Source organism: Rhinopithecus roxellana, chromosome 10 (genome assembly GCF_007565055.1).
Source record: "Rhinopithecus roxellana isolate Shanxi Qingling chromosome 10, ASM756505v1, whole genome shotgun sequence".
Lineage (NCBI taxonomy): Eukaryota > Metazoa > Chordata > Mammalia > Primates > Cercopithecidae > Rhinopithecus > Rhinopithecus roxellana.
This window is the reverse complement of record NC_044558.1, coordinates 44,874,510-44,894,972: the sequence shown is the minus strand read 5'-3', so window position 1 is coordinate 44,894,972 and position 20,463 is coordinate 44,874,510. Positions and strand designations below refer to the sequence as shown.

Sequence of the window (20,463 nt, the reverse complement as noted above, 5' to 3'; positions counted from 1 at the left end):
TATAATGTGAAGGTGAAGTAGGGCCTTTAGAGGTAGACTAGCATAGGTTTGAAATGTTTGCTTCTTTCCTTACCAGCTTCCAAAAGTAACCCGGGGACATGTCCATGCTTTGTAAACATGGTATCTTCATATACATGCTGATATACAGGAAAGATCTTTGCAGAACTCCATGAAGTTTGTTTTTATTATTGTACCAAAGATTACATATACCTGACCAGACACAAAACCAAGCTGTAAGTTTTCTTCAGGCCTCCTTGATATTTTGTCCTTTAAGAATAAGCGATGTTGCAAAGCACCCCTTTAATTTATCCTGTGTAAACAATCACTAGAGTCTGCAAAATAGATTGCATTTCTTATGAAATCCATTTTGTAATAACATTCTGTATACTGAAAGATGCATTCAGTGAATGAGGTAATTAATGCTAAAGGATAAACAGATTATTTAAAAATTTACCAAACTATACCTTGCTTCCTTAGTAGCTATGCATAGGTAAGTATGTTGTTCTGAAATTATTATTGACTTAAAGAATAAATATGAAAGATAGTGGGAGCTATCCATCAAAAACATCTTTACTTTTTTAAACACTGGCATGCACTCTATAAGCGGTAAGCAAAAGTGACAATTTTTTTCCTAATCACTAAATGTTTACTTACCATTTGTAAGAAGAGTTAACCTGTCCTTAATTTGTTTGAACCCATGGGGCCATGAACAAGCACCATAATAGAGTGAAGAAAGCAATGCCAACATAGACCAATTTTTTTTTATTATTATACTTTAAGTTCTAGGGTACATGTGCATAACGTGCAGGTTTGTTACATATGTATACTTGTGCCATGTTGGTGTGCTGTACATAGACCAATTTTATCAGTAATATAGAACCGTCCTGGGACAGAGTATGCCCAGATATGAGTTATCAGAAAAAGCCACAGAACTCTTCTGTAAACTTCTATATCAACCATATCCTACCTCCTCTTCTGCCTCAGCTTGCAGTAGCAGAAAAAGTTTACATGTGTTTGCATATTCACTGAACAGTAGTCCTCAAAGAATAGGAAATTCTCACATCTTTTTAAAAAGAGCCACTTAAAGAAAATATATTCTAAGTGCTTTAATTCAGATTTAAATGGCTACATTGCGAGATATTATTCCATATAATTGCAGTGATTGCGAATTTATACAGATTTTCAACAGTGGCACTTTGTAACCATTGATAAAATACAGGGGGGTGGGGGGATAAAACCAGTATTGCATGGATCCAATGACATTTTCCCATGCTCACTTTTTCCAGTTGTGTAGCAATGACCATATTCTCTAACAACATTAGCATACTTTTATGCTTCGGTCTTTTTGCTTTTCATTAGGAGAATACTGGAATTCATGCTATAGAATGGTTCCTTTTACACTCCAGCCCACTTGTGCAACTACATTCCTGTGATTTTACTATCTAATACGTTGTGGCTATAACCAGAGAATGCAAAATTTGTCTTCCTGAGAGCCTTGGCCTCTATGTTTTCTACCAAATCATGCCTCCATTTTCTCTATAAAGGCTGTTGGTACACCCACAACTGTCATCTGTCTGTGACAAGCAGAACTGAGGCACTTTTGTTCTGATGCTTTCATTTGTTCACATGAATAGAAGTTCCTCAGTTGAAAATGATTTGCACATAGGTTGAGGAACTGTGAATGAAATCACTCAACCTAGAGGCTGGCATTCTTCCTGCTGCTGGCTGTTGATTTCTTCATCTTCTCCCTGAAGACCCTGCATGAGTGGTGAGTATCCATAAAGGCGCCAGGAGACCCAGACACCTCTGTGGCAGCCAAGCAGGTGTTACCCTGCAGGACTTAGAGGGATCTTAAGAGCAAGAGAAGGAAGGAGTGACTTCTCTCACCAGTGGTCAGAGCAGAAAGTGCAGAGCAGCAAGTTGCAGGTGCTGGCAGTGATGGCTTCTGAACTGAAGAGCAACCAAACTCTCTTATGTAACCCTGTCACCACAGCTCAAAGGGAGGCTTTCTTGCCTCCCAGTAGAAGAGAACTGACAGAGCCTGTGTGGCTTTGCATCCTGAAGATACTATAGTTGTGTCTGTTGAGAAAGCGTCAAGAAAATTGGATTGTTCCAACATTCAAGCTCTTCCATATTAGCTTTGTGTTCCATTTGAAAACAATAGGTTGAAAAATTAGCTTAATTCTAAGCTTACATGTATATGGGGAATTTTATCAATTATTAGCACCATTATAACTTGTTAAACAGTGAACTTATAGTTGAATGTGATCTATCAGATGGCTGCTTAACATTTGCTCAAGAATAATCTATGAGTCATCTAAGCACAGAGTAGCTATTTGAAAATTTGTTGAGTAAATGACATTTCTTTGACAGAAATATCTGCATAATTACAGTGTGTTATACATGCTCGTTATAGCCTAAGGACGTCTGTTTGATTTTGGGTTTTTCTTTTTTTTCTGTTTGCATAACAAACATGCAGACATCATAGTTTGAATACTTACGGTTATGATCTTGGAGAAAAGTGCATCTCTTGACTCTTTAACAGCTTAAGCATACTAAAGGTAGTTTGTAAGCAACACATAACTTTGAACATGGAAAAATTAAGTTTGCGTTTCATGAAAGTCTAATTTTGTAACTTGCTGAGAGTTATTTTTAGAGAGTGGTAGCTTTTGAAGAAAAAGAAGTTTTTTTTTTTCCTGAAATGTAATTGGTAGTCATTAATTCCATTTTATAAAATATATGTTCCTTTCAAAAACAATCTCAGACAATAGTACATTTTAAAGTCTGGATCACTTTCCCAGCAGCCCAGGGTGTTTTGAAGATAGGAGAACAAGGGAAGTACTTTAAGCCGTAAAGTCTTGCAGGGTAGCAGTTAAGTGCTTAAGGCAGTGCATTCTTGATGCAGCGTCCTGTTACAGTAATATTGTGAAAAAAAGCTGCAGGGAATTCTCATACATGTCTAATATATATAGCTTTAATGTTCACTGGCTGGACCCATTCACAAATGGAATCTGTGGGTCAGATGTAGTTTGCAAGCCACTATTATTAAGCTGTTTTCCTTTTACTATTAAGTAATGGTTCCTTGTTAATATTATGAATGCATGTGTTCTTTGCTCTCTCTGTAAATCTTTTGTTCCATTCATTTTTTTTTTTTTTTTTTTTTTTTTTTTTGGCCTTACAAGAATGTGGGGGGAGGATATCCCTATCCACAAATCATGTACTTTAAATAGCCAGGCTAGAGCTGAATGAAGGAAATCAGTCTAGATAACATCTTTGTGAAATGTATGCCTATGAACTCTGCGTCACACAATACAAAGGAAATTGCCATTGTCCTGCACAAATTAGGTGAACAAAGCACATAAAAAATCCTCTTCTTGTTGCCATATATACTCCTGTGCAGCTGAAACTAGAATTCCAAAGGCCACAGAAACGGCAAGGCTTAAGTGACAAATTTGCAAATCAGAGAGTGTAGGTTTTACATTGATAATACAGAGAGACCTGTAATCATTTATCACAATGGTACCACATTTTTTGATACTGAACACTGCAGACCATAAACAATAAGGATTACATGACCACTGCTGCTACTGTGACTACTACTGCCATCACTGCCACCCTCCCTAGTGCTATTAAATCATGCTTATTAAGTTCTTACAGCCAGCAATTGTGCTATGTACTTTAGTGGCATTCATCATATTTAATCACCCCAGCAACCCACTGAGGAATCCACTTTATACAATTAAGGAAATTGAAGTTTCTGCCAGGTCACACAGCTTATGCATACCTGGTCTCATACTTGATCTCTTAGGTCTTTCTGGCCCCAAAGCCCTGTTCTTCCCCACTATCTTGAACTTCCTTTCCCTGTATATGAAGGGAATGGAACTCACCAGGTACCAAGATGTCACCTCCTAACCCTTACAAAGCCCAGTGAGTTATTTGGAGGAGAATTTTTCCCAAGGCCAAAAAGCTGCCCCTGTAATACTCCAAAGTAACTTCGATATTCTGGAAAGAGAAACTACAATCAAAGATAGCACCTTACAAACATCCTTCCTTTATTTAAAAAAAAAAAAATTTTTTTAAAGCTACTACCACCAACAGTTCTTCCCAAGATCAGAGATACCTGCACATCTGGCAATAAGCCCAGACGTACCAAACTGTGTATTATCTAGAGCCAAGGACTTGAATACCACTGCATCTGCAGAGAGACAAGCATCTCATTTCAATAGACAACTTGTTCCTAGAGTGGGATCCTCCCCTGCTGAACTGACAGGGAGCCGGAAGAGCGGCATGGAACAAAGAGAATAGTTATGACTGGGCAGCAGACGGCCCCAAGCACAACCCCAGGTTCTGCTCTTCTTCAGCTTAACCAAGCAGAACTGCAGTTGACTCCCATTAAAAGTCAGTAGACATTTAGTCGGCTTCCAGAATGTGGGCAGAAGCTCATGTTAGTTATTTACTACCCATCTCTGGAATTCCTTTTGGACATGACCAATGAGTTACAGCTGGTCTTTAGGCAGTATGGCACACTCATTAACTAGCTGTCAGGAACAGCTACACCCTTTGGTCCACAAATCTGGATTTACCAGAGGAAAATTCCAAACAGACCAGGAAAGCAAAAACCACTGACACCATCTCCATAATAACTGTAAAACTGAAACATGTACGTTCTACAAAGAGGGCTGTTCTTCTGCCTCCTCAGAAACAATTTGACAAAGGCAAAAACTTTATGCACTACCCCTGGACAAACAATGCAAAGAAAAATGTTGTGCAGCTGATTTCAGAGTCAAGAGGGTGCTTCTTACCAACCCTCAAAGACAAACCAGCACAGAGAATAGTAAAATGTGCAAAGCCAAACTGGTTGCTACTCTCTATCCATTCCCCAGCTTCCTTTGTTCACAGAAAGTGACCCTCTCCATGGACCCGGGGTAAATCTGATCTGTCCATGGTTGTCATGCTGGTCCCATTCCCCTCGCAAGGCAGCTCTGGCCTGTTAAAAAGGACGGTGAAATCTGCAGGGACTGTCAGAAGAGACTCTCTCCTTCTGCTGGACATTGACATTTCTGGAAGTGCCACTGTGAATGGCCACTGCAAATGACTGTACCCATTTTGTGATTCTGAAGGAAACAGACTAAGAATAAATGTCAACTGGCAGAGCAGAAAGAAAGAATCTGAAGCTCCGATGTTTCTTGATCCACTGAATTTACCAACTTTAAACGTGCATCATCTCCAGGCTTTTTGTTATGTTAAGTAAATAATATCCTTATTATTAAATCAGTTTGAGTTGGGGTTCACTGTTATACCCAAAAGCATACAGTAAGAATTTTCTTTGGTGGGCTATTTGAGACTTGTCAGAATTCATTATCTACAGTCTTACAAATTGGTTGGATTTCCATTACTTCCTTATATACACTGATCTGCAGGATATATAGGGAGATCAAATCATATTTAATATGTCTTTTAAAATGTACTCATTTTCTTCTAGCCACTTTTGGAACTCCAAAAAAGTAACTCTGTCATGCTAACAGAATTGTGGGTGTGTAAGCATTGTTTTCCCATGACAATGTTTCTTTTTAATTATTAATTTATTTAGAGACAGGGTTTCACTGTGTCACCCAGGCTGGAGTGCAGTGGCATGATCACAGCTCATGGCAGCCTTGACGTTCCCAGGCTCAGGTGATCCTACCACCTCAGCCTCCCAAGTAGTTGAGATTACTGCTATCAAATGGGTGGCATGTACCATCACACCCAGCTAATATTTGTACTTTTATGTAGAGATAGAATTTTGCCATGTTGCCCATGCCGGCCTTGAACTCCTAGGTTCAAGCCATCCTCCCACCTCATCTTCCCAAGCAAGTCACTGGGCCCCCCAAATCTAAGAGTCATGTCCAGGAATCGGCATTTCCAACAAGCACTCTTTTATGAGATATATGGAAGGTATGACTTAGCGCTTGAGGAAGAAGAGCTAGAAGAGGAGGAGGACTTCTTCCAGGCAATGAGAGGCCTTAGAAATTAGTTGGAAACCTTTTTTTAATATTTACTTCTTCCAGAAGACTAGAAACATGGTAGGGACTGAGTGAGTGAGGTGGATGGCCAATTTCTCTGCTTTGGGAAGATTCTCCCTGAAATTTTCCATTGGTGTTATGGTCTGCTCAATGTTTGTAAACACAGCTTCTCTGAGACTGGAGCATGAAATGGTGTGTCGGTAGCTTTGACTGGTAATGTGCCTTAATATAAATATGTATAAATATTATATGTACACACACACATGCAAACATACAAGTTTTTTTTAATTTTTATTTTTATTTATTTTTTTTTGAGACCGAGTCTCACTGGATCACCCAGGCTGGAGCACAGTGGCGTGATCTCGGCTCACTGCAACCCCCGCTTCCCAGGGTCAAGCTATTCTTTTGCCTCAGCCTCCTGAGCAGCTGTGAATACAGGCACTTGCCACCACGCCTGGCTACTTTTTGTACTTTTAGTAGAGATGGGATTTCACCATGTTGTCCAGGCTCGTCTCAAACGCCTGACCTCAGGTGATCCACCTGCCTTCACCTCCCAAAGTGTTGGGATTATAGGCGTGAGCCACCACGCCCAGCCACAAGCTTTAAATGAAGTGTTTTAAATGACTTCCTCTGTATTTATAGATCATGAGTAAAAAAGAATGTCATGGATGGTAACATTCTAAAGAAAAGAACACAGGCACAGGAGCACCAGCCAGTGAACACAGAGACTATACTGGACAAGGGACTAAAGGCAAGAGACTTGGAGATTTCTTGAGTAGAAAGCCATGTGGTTGGGAAGGGGAGAGGTGTGATGGTGTAGATGGGCCTACATCATTATGGGAAGGACTCGTATGGCATCTGTATGGGGAACGAGCATTTTTATTCTTCTTCATATTTTGGTCACAGACATTGACATATAATATATGAGACTGTAAAGTCCAGAGACACGGGAACTGTGCCTGTATATTTTCTATATCATAGATACCACAGAATTTATAGCTAACATTTGTAACATAATCAAATATTATAGCAGGTAATAAACAAGAGAGAAAAAAACAAAAATAAGTCATTAACATTTATCATGGATATTTTAGCCTTCTTAGCCTTACCTGAATTTATTTTCTACAGTTTTCAAAAGGAATAATAGAAATAAAAGGATTAAAGAAAGTATAGATAGATAGATATAGCTATAAATAAGAATAACAGGATAGGATTTCTACTTTTATAGAAATCTAGTGAGAAACAAGATGCTCTTTATATTTCTAAAACATCTTGAACTTTTTGATGAGAAAACTTTTTTCAGAGCAAAGCTGTTATTATAAAAATAGTATTCTACTGCTGATTTGTCCTTTAAATATATTAGAAACATTCTTTTGAACTAAGATCTTTTAAATTGTTACATTAAAATGCAGTTTTTCTCCCTATTTGATCATTTTTCTTCTTAATGAAATCATAGTCCTAGAAAGCTAGATTTTTATTATGTTTTCAAAAACAGATGCTATTTTTATAGATAAAAGAGGATGGTTGCATATAACACTGATTTTCTTCATAAAAAAAAATAAAGCACGGAATATGCTGAATAAATGCCCAAAATTCTTTTCTGGGGCAGTGTAGAATAGTGGAAACGGAAAAAGATGTGGAGCTATACAACCTCGGTGGGTGTTATAGCTTCATTATATGATGGCCTTGGAATGTTTTGCAAGTCAGTTACTGTCTTTTGGATTCAGCTTCTGCATGCATGAATCTGAATGGCAATACATCTGTACATGGTTGTTGTAAGGGTTAAAATCAGTCAGTGCACTTTTAAATCACGTTACAAACTGTGTCACTATTAATCATATGACACATACAAACTATGTGTCATTATCATCATATGATCCATATCAACAAAATGAAAACTCATGTCAGCTCATCTTGAAATGAAAGAATGTTTGATTCCATGGATGTGATCATGAAGCCGAGTTCAGAGAGACATTTCTGGAATATTCTATACAATGCTAAACAAAGATAAGCAGTTTTTAAGTTAACAGAATGCTGACCCCAGAATCATCCATTTTAGAGAAGTTGAGCTGAGTTAGGTAGTTCAAAACAGTTGCCTGAAGCTCCACTTAGGTTTGAGATGGAGTAGATTTGGAAGACAAGACGAATGAAGTATTTGATTGTCTAAAAAAGGGAATGGAGACACTTTAATTTACAGCTTCTGAGGAAAGGTCATCAATCCAGAGAAGACAGTGAAGGAAGGTCCAGGAAGAAGGTATCCTCTGGAAAGGCCAGGGTGTCAGGGCCACTGTGGAATTGTGAGCATGTAGCAGAAAGAACTCACTTCACAACTGTTTTAAAACGTTAAGGATATAAGCTAATGTTCGGGAATAGTTAACATTTCTCGGATTGACTATTAAGCTTCCTCCAAGGAAAACAACTCAACTGCTAAAGTCAGCCCTCAACTAGTGCCAAGAAAATAGTGCTAAATTAGGATTCTAGGAGAGATATGACTCAGTTAAGTATCATAGAGCACTCAACCCATAAACTATCCCTTTGTAGTCCTTGAGAACATAAGAGATTACAAATGAATGTACTGACTCTTTCCTTAAGGAAAAGAAATGCCTAAAATCATGATTCAGCTTTTAAAATTCAGTTTCCATGTGTAACTGCTATAGGTGCTGGGAAATACTTGATAGTCAAATCATTTTGTAAAACCATTTCAAATGTTTAGTCTAAGACTGGGCAAATGTTCTTGGAACCAAATACATTTTCTGGGTATTGATTCTAAATCTCTTTAGTCAGAACGAAAGCAATAAGAACTGTTTTAAAAATCATATTATTTCTATAAGCTTATGGGCAAGCGTACAAGAAAAGATATACATGTTCCATGTCAAATTGTGTGTATCTAGTTCAAGTCCTGATCTGATGTAATATAATGACTATCTGAATAATTGGCCAAATGTCAAGAAGATGGATATCTTAAAGGGACTTTCAAGTATATTGCCAACATGATTGGAGTATTAACAACAAGTTTGGATATCAATTCTTGATAATTTCCAATAGCATCTAATTTCATTTCCATTATTTCGTAGATGCCTCCTTTTCATCTAATATTGAGCACTAATTAGTCTTCATTTGGCTGGAGTTGACATTAGCTAAAGTTTGAACTTAGGCTATAACATCTATGCATACTTGTTTGATTTGTGAAAACCCAGCAGCATGGCAGTTCAAATATTTATTCATTTTCCTGTGCTGGCTCTTAAGCACATGTGCATATGCAAAGTGACCTAGCTTTGTGAATGGTCATACACAGAGAAAAAGAAATACATATAGAATAAATAATTTGAGCCTTAAAAATACATATATGTATATATATGTGTGTGTATATATGTGTATATATATGCATAGTGCTCCTGTTTTGAAAACTTGTAGCATTAGGAAATAGGACTGAAACATTCATTCTTTTCTATGAAGTAACATTCATCTCACAATTTTCACTCCACTTTTTGACTAAGGGTGGATTTTTCCCCTAAAATCTTAGAGAATCATAAAAATTGAGATGCAAAGTCGACTCCTGAGACTGTGTATTCCTTTACCCCACCTGTATGTGACTGTTTACTTCAGACTGCTTTATGTTCCTCAAAGCACAACCATCTCCCGTAAGACAAAAATGCCTATTAAACTGCTATAACTCGGGAGCACACCAGAGTATCCCCTTGACACTAACCATGGTTTGACAACACTATCACCAAACCACATCTTTTGCTTTTTAATTTGTTAAGCTTAATTGTAATCTTTAACTTTCCAAAGTGAAGGCAAAGAAATTTTCTTACTGTATTTCTTTGTGATAGGGAAAAAGTGATACTTTTCTTCTACTTCGTCTTCAAATTTCTTCTGGAATTTTTTTTCGGTGACCTTATCTCTACTTTGTTATTTTCCCTATTATAAAGAAAATAGTCATCTCTTCTTTCCTACATTTGTCTTTTCCATATTTGATGAGCATGCCTCCCCACACTTAAGAAAACATTGTAGGAAAAAATATTAATCTAAAATTGTACATTGTACTCTAATATCTGCTTTTCATTTGTCTCCCCCCTAGACTCTAGGCTTCTTGAAAGATTTCTTCTTTGTTTTCTACACCCAGTTCCTGTCTGTCATATAGTTCAAATATCAATTAGTACTTCATGAGCCAATGAACCACTTCATCAGGTCAGAATCCAGAAGGATGCATTTTGAAACTAATCATGACACTGTGATTTTTAAAGGGCTTCCCATTGATCTTTTCACTCCATTCCAAAGGTGTCTCAAAGGCACCCGAGGGAAGGCAAAAACTCCGAAGTATCAGCCCCCCAATCTGTTCTCATGAGAGCTGCTATGGCTCATTGCCACACATACGCAGTCTGATGTTAATCAACACTAACTAGAGCAGCTTGTGGCTATTCTCATCCTTGAGCAGATGAAACGAGGCCAGCAGCAGTGAGGGCACTTTGCTATAATAATCCAATAAATACTTTTGAAATGATGCTTACTTTTGTCTTTTGCATTAAAGTCTAAGTGCAAAGCCAAGAGAATAGAAAATAAAGAACACTTCCCCTTTTCCACAATACCAAGCAGAAATTCCAGAGATTTTGCCAAAACTCCCCCATAGATTTATCACGTCTTGGGAGACTTTGTACAGAGAACTACAAAATCTCCTTTGCACCATAAGGGCCAGATGTTATTGTTGAATTGTAACCACCCGTAGCTACATGTGTACACACATTGCACAGTCATCTCTAAATGCACACAGGAGGCACAAGGAATGGAAGTTAAGGCCTAATCTAGGCATTTTCTAGGTTCAGAAAAAAACTCTCACTAGCTACTCCTGGTAGATGGTTTCTCCTCTTTACCAAAGCCTCCCATCACTAGGAGGCAGGTTCATTCCCAACTCAGGAAGAGAAAAGCTTTCAACCCCAGAAGAGTGGTGCTTAGAGGTGTGATTTGTATAGCTAGCTATAGCTGAATCTCATCCTCACAATGTTGCATCAACATTTGATCTGAAATAAATCCTTCAAGCTTTAGATATACCATATTCCTATCTAATTATCAAAATACATTCCTTAGGTACATTAAAACTTTTTGATCACTTACTATTGTAGAATACCTCAAACTGAACTCCCCTATATCTGATCAATACCTGAGTTGACCATTAATTTTAAATTTAATTCAAAGTGACAGTTTTCATTCTAGACCTTCCCTGGATAGCCACAGAGAAGTGTTATGCACAAATTATTTCAGTCATTCAGTTTCAGTGAAGAGGTAGAGTTCAGGTGGATTTGGAGTGGTTATGAAAATCTAGCCAGATGGCCACAGACAGTCCTGGTGCTCTGAAAGAACCACAGCATAAGCAAGAAACTGGAACACCATGCCTGGTATAGGCCAATCCCTCCTTTCACTGCAATCTGGCAGCTTTTGGTAAAGTAAGTGTAAGGGGAAGGATCCAGGCTGGAGAGGAGTGAGCAGGAAAATTGAGTACAGGATCTCAGAAGGTACAAAAAAGGTATGCAGAAGGTACAAAAATCTCTTGGCTAATACAGCTTAATGACACATCACAAAAATTACTCTTACTGAATTAGAAAGACCTTGCCTTGATTGTATGGGATTAAACCATATGAAATTGCTGATAATTGATTGGTTTTGACCTACAAAAATGCCAGTTCATGTGGCTCAACCTGATAGTACGAGTCACACAGGGTGAATGCTGTGAAGACGCTCTCCCTCCACCTATCCTGGTGATACAGTTCTGCAGGAGGATTTGCATCTAAAAATCAGAGATTTTTGTTTTTTAAGAGTCAGAGTCTTGCTCTGTTGTCCAGACTAGAATGCAGTGACTACTCACAGGTACGATCATAGTACGCTGCAGCCTCGAACTTCTGGACTCAAGTGTCCTTTTTCTCAGTCTCCCAAGTAGCTGGGACTAAAAGCATGTGCCAAGATGCCTAGTCCTAAGATTTGTTTTTAGTTGACCTCCCCTGGAGCTCTGGTTTTCCATTGAGGGGCCTCAGGGGCATCCTGGGAGGGCAGAGATGGGTTGGAGTGGAGGCCACGTGAATGAGTCTCAGAAATACCATTTTGCTTGCTTTCTATTGTAGGGTTCCCACATAAGATCTAACATAAAAGGTGTGGGGGAGGTTCTTATGCTTTAAAAAAAAAAAAAAAAAAAAAAAAAAAAAAAAGTGGTTCAAAGCCTCCAAAGCCTGAAGTTCATTGTTTGAAAAGTAACCCAAACGCAAATCTTGACATTCTGGAATATTGAAGTTTTAAAACTGTAAATCCGGAGGGACATGAACAAACATGTCGATTACATAATTTCATGAAAGACAAATTCTTGATAATGGTCATCCTCCTTCAGCCAGGTAAACATCAGATTCAAAGAAAATATATTCAGGACAGCAGTGTGAAATTTTTGAGGATAAGAGCATATTTCGCAGCACATAAATGAAAGTGGATCTTGGTGAATGTTCTGTACAGAAAGAAAGGTTGTGTTTTGAACCTTTAAATAACTTTGGACAAAGGGTGAAGAAGGATATTGTTCACACCACAAGTCAAAAGCTACTCCCATCAATATGCCCCGACCACACAAGTCAAGGCTGCTGCTGGCCTTGATGGTTCATGGCCATTTGGAGTGTTTGCAGAGAGATTTGATGACTACTTGTCTAGAATTTGAGCTGTGTCTACTTATTCAATATTTTGGGACATTTTTCCTATAAATAACCAATCCATTTGGTCTAGAAAGCAGTGAAGTGATTAAGTAATAGGTCTATGTATTTATTGAAATGTTGTCTATATGGTAGGGATATATTCATCTGTCAGTTCAGGCAGATAAAACTGGCTACACTTGTGTGGATACAAACATGATCATAAACCTCACTAGTTCAATGAGCTGGCTTACATCTAAAGGACTCTTTTGGAAGTTTAAAATCAAATATCTTTTGCATAAACATTTTTAATATGACACCATATTTAACTTAAAATTTTAAATAACAGATGATCCTGTGAGATGTTATTTTATAAGGTGTGAAAGGCCCCCGAAATGTAACTCTCACTGAGGAATTTTTATAGAAATTAGGGTTTTTACATCCTTTTTTAGTAAATAGCTAGATCTGTCTTACACTATATTGCTATGAGACTGGAAAACAATCTACATGAAAAAAGATTATGCTAGGGGCACAGAAGTACCTATTGGTTGAACAACGGTCGTATGATTTTAAAACAAAATCATACGATTTCAAAACAAAGTGGGCAAAATCACCTACTACTGGCTGGCAAGAAGCAAAGGATCTAATTATATTAAAATTCTGCTGCTTACATTAAAGCCAGAGACTCATCTGCACAGAGAGCCATAAGAAGGGCTTCTTTCTTTCTAAGGTCAACTTAAGACCCTTTGCATAATAATCATGTTTGCTTTACCATACACTGTGCCTAAATTTTTTTTAAAAATTAAGTTGGTAAGCTCAATTCAAGCCTCTTTTTATTTAATGTTTAGATTAGTACTAAAATGAACTACTAATGTCTGGGTCCTTTGTTAGCAAGGATTTTCTTTCAATGCCTACCAGAAGGAGTGGCTTAGCTGTCTGAGTATCAGCTTTAAAATACCTAGACTTCCTGGAACCGTAGATTGTATTCTTAGGAGGGCTGAGGAACTTCTTAATTATTCTGAAATAGGTGGAATGGCAGACCATTTCCTACACAAGTGTCTTTCTACAAAATCTTAAAAATCCAGATACTCTGTGGATTTTAAAAATTCAGTAACTTTTTTTCTTTCATTTGGAGAACTGCTCGTCTGCTGTACGACCTCAGAAATCCGAAACTATGTTTCCTTTTGCTTATCCTCTACAGTTTCTTAGCATGTTGTACCCTAAGCTATTTGTATATACTTTAACAATGATATTTATTTCTTTGCTTAAGCATAATACTTCCAATTGTGGCTGAGCCAGTCCATTCTAAGGGCTAGACTACAGAGCACTACTCACTGAAATCCATGTGGTTAGAAAGAGCTCTTCTTAATCTTCACATAATACGTTCAACTGATGGGGTCTTTGAGTTCTCACCATTTTTTTTTTCTTTAGAGACAGAGTCTTGCTCTGTCACCCAGGCAGGAGTGCAATGGTGTGATCATAGCTCACTGCAGCCTCAACCTCCAAGGCTCAAGCAATCCTCCTACCTCAGCCTCCTGAGTAGCTGGGAGTAAGGGCATGCACCACTACACCTGGCTAATTATTTTTAATAGAGGTGAAGTCTTGTTAGGTTACCCAGGCTGGTCTCAAACTCGTGAGCTCTAACAATCCTCCCAAAGTGCTGAGATTACCGGCATGAGCCACCGCATCCGACCACAGTTTTATTTTAACATCTATGAATCCAAAACATTTCTTCAAAGTCCTTTGGTGATTTTGTCAATGCTTCTATTGATGTTTTGTTCTGGGAGGAAGCTCTGTTTCACCCCATTGTATTTTAGAAGTTTAAATGCAACCATGGAATGAGGATTTTCATTACAAGTTTTTTGAAAGGTGCAATAGTCTCAACATCATGAACTCAAAATCTCAGTGCATTGAAGGGTTTGCATGCCAAGTTGACAAAGTGCCTAAGTTATATAAACTCCCTATGTCTACACTTAGAATTGGATCATCAGATTCGTCTAAACAACTTGAAAGTCTTTGCTATGTGTTCACTAGAACGGTCATTATGATGTCCACACCTTTAAGAGGGACTCATCCCCTCCACAATTGATAATGAAGGAAGAATCTCCAGGTGAGGTGAGGCAGCTGGACTTTGCAGGGTTGACTCTTGTCCCCTGGGATTCACTTTTCATCAGCAACCTGGAGGAATCAGAACTAGGACTTGCTGAACAATCTGGAGTTGAAAATCAAAGCCGGGGAAGTACAGCTTCTCCTGGATTGGATATTGATTTGACTTTTTTCTTTTTTCTTTTTTTTTTTCAAGGAACAGACTGGGTTTCTTCAGAGCATTATATCAGGGATTAAGAGAACCAGTAGACTCAAGTTGTTTTAGTTTTAGAAAATGATCTCAGAAGATTGTTTAAATTCCCTAGGCCTTGGTTTCCCTGTGAGAAAATGAAAACAGTAAGGCCTGGACCCTCCCAGTAACAAAGGGGCAGATGTTAAAAATATAAAGGATTTTAGCTTTTATATAGGAAATGCATGTGCAAAATATTACTCATTTTTTAAGGTGCATGGACATTTACTGTTAACGGCACAGAAGACTAATATGTATCGTTGATACTATTCAGGTCTTATAAAAAATCCCGTGGCCAGTCGTGTTTTTAATGCCAAGAACCCTGAGGAGCAACTGGTTTCTAAGTATCAACACTTAGTTCTGAGCCGAGAGATGCCTCAAGGAAGATAAGAGACTTACAGTTTGTTTGGCGTCCAAAAAGCTTTCCAGACAGCAGTTTGTTTCCTTCCCCTTTTTATGAATGGTGGTAGTATTATGCTTCAGTCTGCGTTTTCTACCAAAGCCATTCATAAAAATAAAAACAAAACAAAATAACAACAACAAAAACTTTCTCGGCACAGTCTGGAGCCATTGGGTGCCAGAGGCTGGGAAAACATCCTGGCAGCCATAACCCCAACCAACATTGAAAGTATTCAAGGGTCTGTTTGTTTGGTGGTCTGAAAAGTATGAAGTGCTGTGTCTGAGGGTAGCTGGTAGAAGTTCCGTGACACGGACTAGGCCGGGAGCCAGGGCTGGCAGAGATTCAGACATTGTCTTTCCCCTCATTGAAGTGTCAGGAGCTAATTCATGGAAAATTGGGTGAGCTGGCAGCCCTTTCAGAGGATTTCATTGAGCTGCAGTGTGCAGGAGTCACATGAATGCAGGAGCCTCGGCCAAAAAAGGAGGGCGATTTCTGAGCAGTAGGAACCAGTCAGCCTGCACGAATGTGTGTAGATTTGAAACGGTTTGGGAGTAAACATGTGTACAGGTGTAATCGACAGGGAAAAGGGGGAGGAAGAAGAGTGCTGTCTTCTTCCAAATGACCCTTTGGAAATGAATCCTCTAATAGCCCACGCTTGTGTGTCCTAAGAGGCAAGAAGTCCTCATTGTTCTTGGTTCGATTTCCCCTGGAGAAAATATCATCTCAAAACTTGGGCTTTTGTGATGATCTCATCTCTACTGTGGTTTAAAGTCAAAGGGAAGAACGTCTTTTCCTTTGAGCAAAAGTACCTTGCCATTTATTTTATTTTTATGCTGTCCATCTAAAAACAAAAAAAAGTTCTGATGATTTTTATATGGAATTTTTAATGCACCAGCAATAAACCACTGTACCACTGAGAGGAACTCTGAGAGGAAGGGGCTCTCAGAATGAATGAGCAGGGGCTAGTGAATAGTGAAGGTATCCTAACTGCTGTTATTTGGGAGAACTGTAACAATTTTATTTTTCACTGGCGCAAGAAAGCGTGTCACTATGCACATCAGAGTACCTCAGGTGTACTCACAAATCTCAGTGATGTGTAGATAGAATAATGCATGCCTGTATTCAGACATGAGAGTGAGGACTGGAAGTAAATAATCCATCGAAAAGCTCTGGCTTCAAATCTACCTTTTATAACGCCAAAGTAATAACAAGTATTTTCTAATACTCTGTTGGAAAGTTAGGCAGGCAGAAAAACATTCCCTCGGATGTTTCACTCAAAAGAGAGAGTTTTGCTCTACATATACAATAGATATAGATGCAACACAATATTCTTCCTACGATACCATCAAGAAACTGAATAAACTCACAGAATGGGAGAAAATATTTGCAAATCATAAGGGACTTGAATGTAAAACATTAAAAGAACTCACAACGTCGTTATGAAGAGATAGCAATTTTTTTAAATGGGCAAGGGATTTAAATAAACATTTCTCCCCAGGAGACATATAAATGGCCAATAAGCACATGAAAAGATGCTCAACATCATTAGTTGTAAGAGAAATTCAAATCAAACAGCAATGATGTTTAACTTCACACCCATTTGGATGTCTATAAGCAAAAAGACAGGCAATAACAAGCATTGGCATGTATACAGAGCAGTTGGAACTCCAGATTCATTGCTGGTGAGACTGTAAAATGGTGCAGCTGCTTTGGGAAGGTGTCTGGCAGCTCCTCAAAAAGTGAAACAAAGAATTACAGTATGACCCAGTGATTCCACTCCCAGGTATATACCCAAGAATGAAAACATGTTCGCACAAAAATGTGTATATAAATGTTCATAGTAGCATTGTTCATAATATCCAAAAGATGGAAACACCCCAGATGTCCACCAACTAATGAATGGATAGGTAAAATGTGGTATATCCATACAAGGGAATATTATTTAGCATAAAAAGGAATGAACTGCTGATGCTACCACATGGATGACCCTAGAAAACCCTAGGCCAGTGAAAGAAGTCAGACACAAAATACTCTCCATATATTGTATGATTCTACTTACATGAAATGTCAAGATAGGTAAATTCGTAGAGACAGAAAGTAGATTCATGGTCACTTAGGCGTGGGAGGTGGCTAGGGATGTGGAGGTTAGTGAAGAGTAACCGCTAATGGGTACAAGATTTCTTTTAGAGGCGATGAAAGTGTTCTAAATCAGATTGTGGTGATGGTTGCACAGCCCTCTGAATATACTAAAATATACTTTAAATGAGTGAATTGTGTGGCATGTAAATTGTCTCAATGAAGGTGTTTTTTAAAAATGAAATATTAACAAATTAGGTACCTTCACTCCTCAGTTTTGTGACATATAGGCTAAAAACAAAGTGAATCAAACAGTTGTTTCTTTCAAGCTAGTTGGCATGTATGCCAGATTTTAACTGGGAATTGCTTTCACTGAGATAACCTATGTTGTGTTTCCTTAATATAGAGAGATCAGGAATAAACAGTTTTCTTTTTTTTTGAGATAGGGTGTTGCTCCGTCACCCAGGCTGGAGTGCACGATCACGGCTCACTGCAGCCTTGACCTTTCTTGGCTCCTGTGATCCTTCCATTTAGGCCTCTGAGTAGCTGGGACTACAATTGCATGCCACCACACACTGTTAATTTTTGTACTGCTTGTAGAGACAGGGTTTCACCATGTTGCCCAGCCTGGTCTGGAACTCCTGAGTTCAAGCCATCCGTCCACCTCTGCCTCCCAAAGTGCTGGGATTATAAGCGTGAGCCACCACGCCTGGCCATGTATAAACACTTTTAACTTTGGATATACCAGTTGAACTTTATACTTTCCTGTTTTCTTTGAAGACAAGTATCTATATTTAAAATATGTACATCTAATTTTTTCCAAAATGTATATTTTCTTTTAAAATATATCTTTTTCTTTTCCTCCTTAGCCACAACAAGTTGTTCAGAAGAAGCCTGCTCAGGTAAGACATAGTCAATAATTTTTTTCTCCCCATTAATATAAAAAGTGAAATATGTACTGAAAAATGTCCCCAAACTAAACCTTATTTCGCATTTTCTTAATTTTGATTATTATCTTGCAGTATTCTTGAAAATGTGTTGTAGCCTTCAAAGTCAGGAATATATAGTCAACAACCGTACCATTAAAACCCCCCAAAATGTAAGGTCTTAAGTGTACAAAGCAAATATAAATTACTTTAAAAATAAAACTATTTTATTTCATTGCCTCATATGTAAAACAAATATTTAACCTTATTCTATCTTTTATCAATTCTTAAACATCAAATTTTGCCCTTTCCTACTGTCTATATTCTGTTGACTTGACACCAGATTTCTATTTAATGATTCATGACTGGAAACATATTTCTTCATTGAACCATTTCATAATATTTGATGATCCCAAAACACTCCAAAGAATGCTGGAATACTTGCAAATTAAGTTATACTAACTTGCAGACTGATGCATTCTTAGATCTTATTTAAATAACTGAATCCCAGTCTGTGAAGTTTTTGGCAACATCAAAATTGGGAAATGGCTCTACGTCTCTTGCCCCATATTCCTGGACCACCTTGTCCTCACTATAATCTATACATAGAAACATTAAAAAACCGTATTTATTGAGGAAGCATATCTTGAAGAAAACAAAACTGAAGTATAAATTAACCATGATTGTTAATAATGTGAGCCATTATTAAAGTATAAGAATGTCCTGCTGTTATCTTCCTTTCTGGATGGAAATAGTCATTGGAGATTTAGGTGGCATGCTGAACCTGCTAAAATAAGTTGTTAAGCAGTGTCATGAGCTATCAAATTAAGTAGAACTCTTTCGTGTAATTTTAAGTATCCATGAAATCTTTTTCCCTAGCGGTCTTTACAAATCTACCTTGCATCCTGTTTTCTTAGGTCAATGTTGCCTTGCCTGGGAAGGACCACCCGGGCAATCTTATATATCTACTATTCTCTAAAAATGCCACTTAGAAGAGAACTGAAACTTCCAAACATATGAAAGGATCCAGGGAAAGTGTCTTCAAACAATTACACATGAGCTTTAAGTGCAATAAAAACAGAGTTACCATGAAAAAAGTCATTCTCATTGCTGCTCCCATACGTAAAAACTAAGAGTGGGAGAGGGGTGCTAAAAAGACCCAGTGTTTGTGTGTCTTTAAGCAATATTAATATCTATCTATCTATCTATCTATCTATATATATATATATACAAAAACTTGACATTTTAAGTAGGAGAACCCAAATATATTTAGCCTCTCATCCTTTATCTGTACAAAAATCAAGAGAAAATAAATTGATAATTCTGTGCATTTGAGTCAAAGGATGAGGCAGAGTTCACATTTGCACCACAGGCTGTGAACTACAGATTAATCACCTTATGTGATTTGTTAATATTGATTCAGTCCCTGTGCTTAGTGTCATAGGGAAGATGAGTCAAACAAAGAAAAACAGTCACTGCACCTGAGAAATGTATTTATATGTATATGCCTGTGTCCTATCCAGTGGTATGCTGGAATCAGCCCTTGTGAGCAAATAGCGAACTTCTCTTCTGAATTCCGTGTGCAGTGATGTCGAGTAGGTAGCTTGAAATCCACTATGGTGGGAGTATTTACACCATGGAAAATGACAAATACTAAAATTCAGGACTTTTTTTTTTTTTTCCTGAAGAGCAAGTTGTTAAACATTTACCTCCCCAGCATGGCCCCACCCTTCAGCAATTCTGTTTATTTGGTCTGGAGATCCATCAGTATTTTTTATGAACTCCCTAAGTGAGTTTAATGTGCAACCAGAGATGAAGACACTCCATGAAAACACATGGGAAGATGTTTGAACATTTGTTGAGCAAATGACCACAGAATGTCAATGTGCATGGGACACACAGGGGATACGGATGAATGAGTGGAATGCCTCAGGTTATCAAGGGGATGATACCCCAAAGACTGGAATTTTCTTGTTTTGTTTGATTTTGTTGTTGTTGAGTTGCAGAAGGGAAAACTGAAACATAAATTAAGGGAAAGAAATTACAGATGAGATGAATGGCATAT

General features: G+C 38.0%; 1 protein-coding gene across 1 annotated transcript in view; it reads left to right on the top strand.

Moving 5' to 3' along the window:
- The window catches only part of HMGA2 (high mobility group AT-hook 2), a 127,180-nt gene extending 107,697 nt beyond the window's left edge, over nt 1-19,483 (top strand). The window contains exons 4-5 of the mRNA XM_010380032.2: nt 18,342-18,374; nt 19,316-19,483. Coding sequence (XP_010378334.1) covers nt 18,342-18,374; nt 19,316-19,390 — 108 coding nt within the window. The 3' untranslated portion in view covers nt 19,391-19,483. The remainder of the gene's footprint in view (nt 1-18,341; nt 18,375-19,315) is intronic.
- The last annotated feature ends 980 nt before the right edge of the window (nt 19,484-20,463 follow it).